General features: G+C 43.0%; 1 protein-coding gene across 1 annotated transcript; it reads left to right on the top strand.

Moving 5' to 3' along the window:
• Window positions 1-1,128: 1,128 nt before the first annotated feature.
• On the top strand, window positions 1,129-10,162 carry LOC309400878 (neurotrophin-4-like). The gene is made up of 3 exons (XM_081969598.1): window positions 1,129-1,467; window positions 2,499-2,939; window positions 8,941-10,162. Exons 2-3 carry the CDS (start codon window positions 2,520-2,522, stop codon window positions 9,133-9,135), a joined length of 615 nt encoding a protein of 204 aa, XP_081825724.1. The 5' UTR covers window positions 1,129-1,467; window positions 2,499-2,519; the 3' UTR covers window positions 9,136-10,162.
• Window positions 10,163-10,454: the final 292 nt, after the last annotated feature.

The raw sequence follows: 10,454 nt of genomic DNA, 5'->3' as shown, positions 1-10,454 counted from the left end.
CCGACACAGATGGAGCAAACCTTCACACCCCTCACAGACAACTCCAGTTCAGCAGAGCCAACGGAGGGACCCGAGGTCGATGTAAGAACGGAGCACGCCCCGAACGAATGGGCTCTACAGTCTCCAAGCAGATCGGCGGAACAAAAAGGACCCTCCGACCAAGTACAGGAACAGGCTCAACCCGAATTACGCAGGTCTACCAGAACGAAACAAAAACCCGCTTACTTACAGGATTTCGTAACGAACTGGAACACTCCAACTAAGAGGGGAGGGGTGTTAGATATTTGCATAAACTGCTGTAGTCTCCACTCAGGTCCGCCGTTTAGGCGGGAACAAAGGGTTACTCTGATTGGTCGGGAGGTATGCCAGCTCCCCATAAAAGGGGAGCTGCACGACCCCGTAGTCAGCTGGATCGGATCTACTTGACTTAATAAAGAGCTGTTGTCACGATCGTCTGGAGTCTGTCCTCTCCTTGCCCGAATTCAACAGGAGCATTATCCATCTGACCACCCTATTGAGATTTTTATCAGCTAAATTTATAAGTACCGATATATAGGTTTTATTTTATTATTCATTTATAACCCACCTTTATTATTTTTATAAATAACTCAAGGCAGTGAACATATTCAACACACCTTATTCCTCCTATTTTCCCCACAACAATAACAACACTGTGAGGTGGGTTGGGCTGAGAGAGAGTAAATGGCCTAAAGTCACCCACCTGACTTTCATGGCAAAGATGGGACTTGAAATCATGGTCTCCCACTTTCTAGCCTGGTGCCTTAACCACTAGAGTCGACCAAACTGGCTCTATATTTTATAGCCGCCTAGATTTTATACAATATTAGAAACCTTTAGGATCTTTGCAGTCTACAGCAACTTCTACAAGTTGATGTACTCCAGCTGTTGGTGGTATATACGTATCTCCCCTCTACTCCCATCAATTTAGTTGGCTGAGGAAAATAGGAATTATAGTCCGACATACTGTATGTAAGATGGCAAATGATTACAGGAGACTTTGCTGGAACACTAAAGCAGGCAGGATGGTAGTTGAAGGATGCTTATTTCCTGTTCATTGAGAGGGTGTTATTTTCCTCTCTTGCCAGATCCTACAAGTGATGTCAAATTCTCAGCCAAGTCCATATTCTTCCATGTCTTCCTGTTGCTATCCCTTTTCAACAGTGAGGCATTTTTTTTAACCTCTGGGTGAGGGACCATTGTCTTTGCTATCTCAGCAGAAGCAAGAATGTATCATGAGATTTGATGGGACCTGAGAAGTCCCATCTTGCAGACATATGGACAGCAAGGAGTCACAAGTGCCTGTGAGAGACAGGACAACAAAAAGAGTTTCATTGGAACACAGGCTGGCTCGCATCAGCAAATATCCAAGCAAGACCCCAGTCTGGAGGGTCATGAATAAAGCACAGGATCTGCTTGACTGTGGCCAAAGGAAGGCTTGAACCACAGGTAATCCTCTCACACATTTTTTGTCTATGTAGTTTTATTGCAGCTTTCCTGAACCAAGTTGGATTCCTTGGGGGGGGGGGGAGAGATATTGTGCTTATTAAGAGTTATGCACACTGAAAATGGCTTCAGATCTCACATGAGCACAGCACCTCTCTACTATTCATGAAGCATGCATGAGTTTTTTAAATCTTCTGAGTCTGAAAAAGGTACTATTCCTTTAATGAACCAAATTGTTCAATAGCACACCTTTAACTTTAAAAGCTCCTTTAATGAATAGCAGAGAGATGCTGTACTCATATGAGGTCTGAAGATTTCTGAATCATTTCTGAAGTATGCTGTGCCCTAGTGTTTATTATAATTATACTAACAAATAACAAGTGGTGAGAAATGAGAAAACTACTGATGGATTTTTTTTTAATGGGAATAGTAAGAAATGTACTTTAGTGGAATCTGGGCGAGGCTGAGCTTTATACAAGTGAAACTGGAAAGATCTCTCTTTAGTCTGTTTTATCTTACCATTTAATATTTCTAGCACTTAGTACCTAATTATTGACAACTGTGAACTGGGGATACTGAGCTGTATTTGGACTGCTAATCAGGTGATTATTCTGCTGACAGCCTTGGGTTGTTTTATAAACTGAGTTCAGTCTGGACATCCTTAGGCAGTTGTGAGTCCACACTTGCACACCAAGGGCACTTGCTGAAAATCATGATAGTCAGGAAGTTGCATTGTTCTCAAGCATTGTACCTAAGAAGAAAAACAAATATGGCAGCTGGCATGCCTCTTTATGGTCTACTCATGCTTACTTTTGCCTGCCATGAGATGGTTTGATCTGAGGCACTGCATTCTGGGGAAAATTAAGATGACTGCAGCAATTGTATCTATTGAGATCCTTTCAGATAAGTGTTCTCTCACTCCTAGAATGGAATTGGCCCTGCTAGAAAAGCAGAGGATGATCAAAAAGGAGGAGAAAGGGAATGAGAGCTGATGATCAATATACATTTATTGTTGCTTTTTTCTTTCTGCACAGGTCTCTGCTGTCCAGAGAGTGATGCTTATTCTGTTCCATGCCATGGTCGCCCTGTTGCTCTGTGTCATCCAGGCTGCCCCCCTTCCCAACACCTATATCCTCCATAACACCACTGATGCTCTCTGGGCTGAGACTTCCCTGAGAGATTGGGACTTTTTCTCTCCACGTGTCACCCTGTCCAGCCAAGCTCCTGCAGAGCCCCCCTTGCTTTTCCTCATGGAGGACTCCAGTGCCCAGCCTGGGCAAGCTGCTAATAGGACACTCAAGTCTAAACTATCATTGGAAGGGTCCCTACGCCGGGGAGAGATGTCTGTATGTGATAGTGTCAATGTGTGGGTGACAGACAAATGGACAGCTGTGGACATCCGTGGCAAAATGGTGACAGTGCTCTCTGAGGTCCAGACGCTTACAGGCCCCCTCAGGCAGTATTTCTTTGAGACTGTTGGGAGAAATGTCCTTCTGGGTTCGGCTCCAAGTGGGAAAAAGACACTGGAGACATGGAGGCTGCTTGGAAAGATGGTTTAATGGTGGACAGGTCCACATGGCTTGAGCCCTGAACAGAAAAGGTGATCACATGCTTCAATGTTGGTGGAGAAGAAAAGGGAAGAGAAGGGCTGAAGAAAGGCTTGCAGGGATTTTTATAATCTGTTCGGCCCCACCTATCTGTTTCCTGTTCCTGTGTAAGAAATGTATTCTGATTGGTTGCCAGACTCCCATGGGCCCATGCAAGGCCAACCCTCTAGGGTGAGTTTTGAATTCAGGTTTGATTGAGTTTAGATGCCATGTGGTCAGTTGAGTAAAGGCTTATTATCCTGCCTTAATCCCATCACAGCTGAAGAGGAGAACTCTTTATTATGTAAAGTGGACTAGCTTGGCCTTCTTAATGGCCCATTGACAAAGTGTGGATGGGCAGGAAGCTGCAGGAATTTAGTGTTTAAAATGTGTTTTTCCCTTTTTCACATCCAGCAAAATATAATATTCTGCCTTATCAATATTTCCTAGGATATTTCATTTTTCTGGGAGAGGGCTAGGTGATAACTTCCTACAATCCCTCCTTTTTTTTTTTTTCAAAACATGTGAGTGGAACGCACATGTTTTTGACAAAAGATAAAATTGGTCAGATCAGGGAAACTTAATTTTTCTGATGGAAAAGCATTGAAAGAGACAGCAGAAGGATCCCTTCAGTGGCTCCCAGAGAGCTTTCAACCATGAAGGTCTTAGCAACCAGGGCACAATTTCTGGAAAGAAATTTACAATATCCAATTTACCATGCCAATTATTTTCAGATGTTTGATATCACTTTCTGTGAGCTTCCAGGTTACAAGCAAGCAGAAGTCCCAAAAAAAAAACCTTCACAGCCATGGTTCTGCCTTTTAAAGAAGTACAGGCTGCCCATTTCCAAGGGATTTCTTTAACTTGCCCTGGCTCCTATTTTAGTGAGGCCAAATTGAGTTTAGCTAGTGTGCAATACAAGCTATTTAGTATTTTTTTTAAAGTTATACACAGTGAGCCCAGGGACTCCTATCAGAGACCACCAGTGCAACATGTCCTGCTTTACTGGGCAACTGGGCAGCATCATTTTTTTTAAATTGAGTCACAGGGTTTGAGTTTTGAAGATCCTTTCTGCTACTCTTCAAGTGGGGGAATTGCCTGAGGGGAACTGACCCTCCCCCATGGGATTAAAAGGGAGATATCTGCTTTTGTGCAAGGGCAAAATCAACCTAGGAAAAACTTTGTGGAGTTAAGTCAAGGAGATAGTTTCAATCTAATTCTGAATGGAGCCTCTCTCTCTCCCTCTCTTTGTGTGTGTGTGTGTGTGTATGTGTGTAGCTGCTTCTACAATACAGAAAATACAGACATTTTGGACAAAATTTCCCTCCCACCAGCCAGAAATCTAAGGTGTTCAGAACTTGCTGTGCTAGCCCTTCTCAAATACAATTCTTACATGAATACATTAAACTGATTACAATATAAATGAGACAGGAAAGAAGACATTACAATTTCTGTGAAGGAGGCAAAGAAAGGAAACCTTATCAAATTCCACCCTCCCCATAATCTTTTCAGCTGTCTTCTGGGAATTGAAAAGAGTCTTTTGGTCTTTACTACTTCATCTCCTTCAGGGTTCTTTCATGTCTGCTGGATGGTACTAGGCTTGACTTGCTGATAAGAGTGGTCAGTCAGTCTTGGCAGTCTGTCCCAGGCTTGGCTAAGTTTTTTTTTCCTCATGTCAGGTTTTATCAGGAGGCAATCACCAGCAGCAAATTGGAGAGTTATGGTTTGAGCTAGCAGTCCTTTGTTTCTGAGGTAAAAAAAAAAGAGGCCAAGAATACAGTTCTTTACAGACATATCTTTAGTCTTATGCTGTGGAATCTCATCCATTCTGTCCAAGTGTGGAAATCCAAACATTATTTCAGGAGGCAGACGAGGTAAATTTCATGGAACATGACATTCCCACTGCCTGTATGATTGAAACACTTTTGCAGTAAGATGAGTAAATTTCCAAGAGGGACAACAACTTGTGTTGCAAACAAACAAACAAATAAAATCTCATAGGGTAGAGCACCTTGACTCATAAGCGTTTAAAAATGCACTCAGGTGTAAAAGAGGGAGGGAAGAAAAACAGCTTTAAAAAAATTGCAATTAAAAAAAAAGGTACTTTGAGTCAACACTCCAAAATATCAAATTCCATTCAGATGGAAGCAATTTCTCATTAAGTATGTTAAAACATTTACAAATGTAAGCAAAATATCTCAAAATCATTCCTTTTTATAGGTTTAATTAAGCATTTTAAACCTCAAAAATTTCCAGAAGAAAAAAAAAATCAAAATTGTATTCAGAGCAAAGAAATGTAACTGCATAATTTTATATGCAGATAAAAGATCACAATAGTGAAAGGTAAGCGGAGCAGATCACCCATTTACTCCAAATTTCTCAGAAGGGGGGGGGGGGAAAGTGGTTAAAGTGAGGAGAAAAAATTTCAGCCTTTAATGACCCAAAAGGAAGGAGGGAAAGAAGGAGGGGGGGAATGCCCAGAGGCATTCACAGGTATCACTGGGGCGTTTCATACACACACTCATGGTAAAAATGAGCAGACACTCATTCTCCCCGCTTTTCCTGCTTCCCTCCAAAGAATGACCCAGAAGGAAGAGGGGGGGGAGGGGGAATTCACACAGGCAATCACGTGGATCTCTGGATCCATTCACTTATCACTCCCTGGGGCATGGGGGACATATACTCACATTCATACTGCAATCAGACCTTCATGCTTGCTCATGCCAAACAATCCTAGGTATTTCAGGAAGCTTTTTTTTTTCACAAGCCACCAAGCTTCATTTTCTTTTATTAGAGGATCTCACCCTCCCTTCAGGTTTGGAAATGATAACACACATGCATACACACACATACCATTAAACAACCTTGTAACTGACTGCTTCTTTATATGAAAGGGAATCAAACTACATTCAAACTACATTCATACCAACTTTACCATCAACATACTCACATTTGCACTGCAATCATTAATTTCACGTACAAAAATCCCATTTCATTCTTTCTTCATGCAAGGCAGTTATTACAATTATTTCAGGGAGCTGTACATAAGCCAATGAGCTCCATTTTCTATTGTTAAAGGATCTCAACTTCCCTCCAGGTCTGGAAATGATCACGCACTAGATTGTTAATGCCTGTCTCTGCCCTGGGGTGTTCGTTTCTAATTTGGACCTGCCAGCTGTGCTGGCTAATTTTTAAAGATCCAAATTCTATCTTGATATCCCAGCACGCGCTGGCATTTTTAAATATCAAGATGTATAGAAACAATGTACAGAGATGTTTGTCCACACATTGTTTGCATTCAGCCAGGGTTCTAGGTTGGCTCTCCCAGCACATGCTGGCATATTTTTAAAGACCAAGATGTATGGAGACTTTCATTAACACATCGTTTGCATCTGGGTGGGGCCCTTAATTCATCGGATGGTGGCCAGAAATTCAGCAAATTTGTTGACAAAATCTAAATCAAAACTGCCTTCTGGAGGCCAGGTTTTTACTTTAGGACTAATAGAGTAGGTTGGCCAGAAAAATGTGCAGAGGGTTTTTACTCAGGTTGAAGGCAAACCTTTAGTAGGAATTTCCTTCATTTCATACATGCACACACAAGGCAACACTCTCCTCCTCCCCCCAAAAGGAAAAAAAAATCTATACTCACCTGAAGAGTACAATCTTCTAGGGCTGAAAAACATGAGAACAAGGTTCCCTCCCCCCACAGAAAAGGCATTGTTGGAGGATTAGAGGTAAGGGAGGGGCGTGGGGGGGGTAGATAGCTTGCAGGCAGAGTTTGAAAAATAAAACCATCAGTTACTCAGCAGATAAACAGATAAACATTATGGGGACATCACAGATGAGAAATGGGGTCTGGATTCACATGCTCCAGGAAAGAAATGAACAGGTAAAATCATTTAGACACACAATAAATGCAATGCAAGGATGAAACTTTCCTTGCAAATGAGCTTAAAACATTTCCTGGGTTGTTACTTAAGGTATAGGGAAGGAAGGAAGGAAAAAAAAATCTTTACTCTGTTTCTGCTGGCCAGAACAGACACAAAGCAAAGACCCCTCCCAGTTTCAGTTAGTTTTCTAGGCCCAACAAACTGAGCGAAGGCAATTTCTGCCAGTTTACTCCTTTCTTTCTTTGAACACTTTAAAATTCTTGTCTTTTGGATTGGAGACATCTTAGTTACAATTACCTTGAGGGTGCACAAAGACTTAGACATACACACACACAGACAAAGAGGGAAAAACAAAATCATTCCCACCATGAATTTCAGTTAAATTGGGGAAGGCACAAATCTTAAGAAACAAAAACCACTTGGTTATATAGAAGACAGAGAAAGAGACAGACAAGAGGGAAAAAAAAAGAAACCCCACCATTTCCTTTTAAGTACCTTTTCAGCCAAATTAGTTTTTCCTGTATCATCTTTCAGCAAAGCCCATTTTCTACAATCTGCTCTTTTTTTCTTCATTCCGGCCAGGACGGGCATTTGCTTTTCGTCCCAGGCCCCCAACAACTCCCCTAGGGGGGTTTCCATGGCTACCCTCGAGCTACCGCTTCCCATGATCCCGTTTAGATGTGGGTTCACTTCGTCCTAGCCGGGTTTGCCACTTCGTATTTCCCCACTTTACTTTCGCGTCCTTAGAGGACCTTTCGCGCCCTTTTGAAGGGACTTTCTCTGTTTGCCCTTCGGAGGGTCTTATTGGTGCCCTTCGGAGGGACTTTTCTGGGGGTGCCCTTCGGAAGGACTTTTGACGCGTTCCTCACCGCGGGAACCTTCTCTCGATTCGCGCCCTTTCACGCAGGGACTTTTCTTACAGTTTCAAGTCTTGGGGAAAGAGACCCGGAGGACCAGCCGCACAGTGACCCAGGAGGGGTGCTGTCGGAGCGGGTATGCGTACCTCCATTTTTCTCACTAACTTTCTTATGGGCTTTAGCTTTTTTTCTCTCACAGGACAAAAACAGCAGCAACAACAAAAAATAAAAAATCCATTCACTTTTCCATCCATTTTCACACACACTAGTCACACACAGGCAGGCATACACACATTTCCCATGCTTTAAAATTAAATTTTAGAGAATTAAAATTTAGAGGTACTCACCTTCTTTCCAGGCAGCCTTTGAGCTCAAACTCAAAACCCCTTTTAAAGCCTAGATCCAAATGGCTAAGGCCAAGATAAAGTCCACCCACAGACTCAATGGGGTCTGTGCCGGCATGGGAGGCTTACCTGGGCCATATCCATTTGTTAGGCTAGCTTGGAGTCCCATCTGGGGGGTGCCAATTGTTGGGAGAAATGTCCTTCTGGGTTCGGCTCCAAGTGGGAAAAAGACACTGGAGACATGGAGGCTGCTTGGAAAGATGGTTTAATGGTGGACAGGACCACATGGCTTGAGCCCTGAACAGAAAAGGTGATCACATGCTTCAATGTTGGTGGAGAAGAAGAGAAGGGAAGAGAAGGGCTGAAGAAAGGCTTGCAGGGATTTTTATAATCTGTTCGGCCCCACCTATCTGTTTCCTGTTCCTGTGTAAGAAATGTATTCTGATTGGTTGCCAGACTCCCATGGGCCCATGCAAGGCCAACCCTCTAGGGTGAGTTTTGAATTCAGGTTTGATTGAGTTTAGATGCCATGTGGTCAGTTGAGTAAAGGCTTATTATCCTGCCTTAATCCCATCACAGCTGAAGAGGAGAACTCTTTATTATGTAAAGTGGACTAGCTTGGCCTTCTTAATGGCCCATTGACAAAGTGTGGATGGGCAGGAAGCTGCAGGAATTTAGTGTTTAAAATGTGTTTTTCCCTTTTTCACATCCAGCAAAATATAATATTCTGCCTTATCAATATTTCCTAGGATATTTCATTTTTCTGGGAGAGGGCTAGGTGATAACTTCCTACAAGACCAAGTGTAATCCAGCTGGAGGAACTGTGGGTGGCTGCCGGGGAGTGGACCGATGCCATTGGATCTCTGAGTGCAAAGCTAAACCGTCTTATGTGAGGGCTCTGACTATGGATTCTGACAAGATTGTTGGTTGGCGTTGGATCCGGATTGACACTTCATGTGTCTGCACCCTACTCACATGCACCAGCCAGACATAGGAAGGAAAGGGGCATAGTCCATGACCACATTTTGGCCAGACAAGACATGGCCAGCTATGGATTGGAATAATTCCTAAATTTAACTCAGCTCTCATTAGGCAAGGAGTGTTTGTGTGTGCACGCACGCACACACATGTATACACATGCCTGTGTTGAAAAAGAAGAGTGTGGTCCCTAGTGATTAACAGCTTCTGGGCTGCTCTGCTGATTCCATTTGTGCTGCAGCAAAGCCAGGGATCCGTATCTGGAAGGTACGCCATCATGGCCATAAGCTGTGGGCATTTGCTTGAGGAAAGTTAGGCATTGCTTATGGCTGGAGGGCAGCATTATCCATGCAAATTGGTGGGTGGTTCAAAAGAGATTTGTGGGTCTATTGCAGTCGAGTATCTCAGTGATTATTACTTGTGATCCAGGCATGGATATCAAGGTCCTTTTCTACAGTCCTTAAATCTATCTTTTGCAACCTTGCAATGCACAGTGGGCTGCCCCCTTCCTCCTCATGTACACTGCTAGTTCATGGGTTTTCAAAATGTCTACCCTATGGGAACATTTCCCATCTCCACACATCTGCCAAGGATTCCCTGCACTTGATTAAAAAAGTTGTTTTAGGGCAAATTTGAAAGTATATTGTCTGTACATGTGTGGCCAGTAGCCACACCTGCTGGGCCCCACTTCCATTCTGTGCACACAGTCTAGAACTTTTGAGTATACATTGGAATGGAAATTAAGTCGGGAGGTTAGTCCACCTTTACCAAGCTGTGTTGAAAAAAAAGTGTGATTCACCACTGAAGGCCTTTGGAATAGTTTTGAAAAGTGGTCTCTGTTTACTTCTGGTTTCCCCTTTTTTCCAGTTTGCCCCCTTCCTATTTATTGCCTCCCCTCCAGTTGAGCCTGCCTGTGACCCAATCCTGCCATGTTAATTATTAACTTATTTGTGTGCATTCTGTGAGAAAATCATTTCTAGGAAGATGTGTGTGTTGGATTAAAAACAAAAATACAGCTCTGCAACTTCCTTTCCATTGTCATGAAGAAGGGCCTGGAAGGGGAGCAGAGGAAGCCAGTACTCAAGAAAATAAAACTTGGATTGCATCCAGTCCACCCTGACACTTCAGCCCAGCCTTCTTAATATTTTTGATTTTTGATTCTTAAGACATTGCATTTGAAGTGGCCACAGAACAGCCCCTGCACCTCAGCCACTGTTTGGATTGCTCTGTGGCTGTCAGTGCCACCTGGAGGCTGAAAATAACATTAGAGTCCTAGTCTGAGGCCAAGTCTTCACAGATACTTTCAGAACAGTACAGAAGCAATTGGCTATTGCC

The sequence above is a fragment of the Natrix helvetica genome, assembly GCF_964273705.1.
Source record: "Natrix helvetica genome assembly, chromosome: W".
Taxonomy (NCBI): Eukaryota; Metazoa; Chordata; class Lepidosauria; order Squamata; family Natricidae; genus Natrix; species Natrix helvetica.
This window is presented reverse-complemented; position numbering and strand designations above follow the sequence as displayed.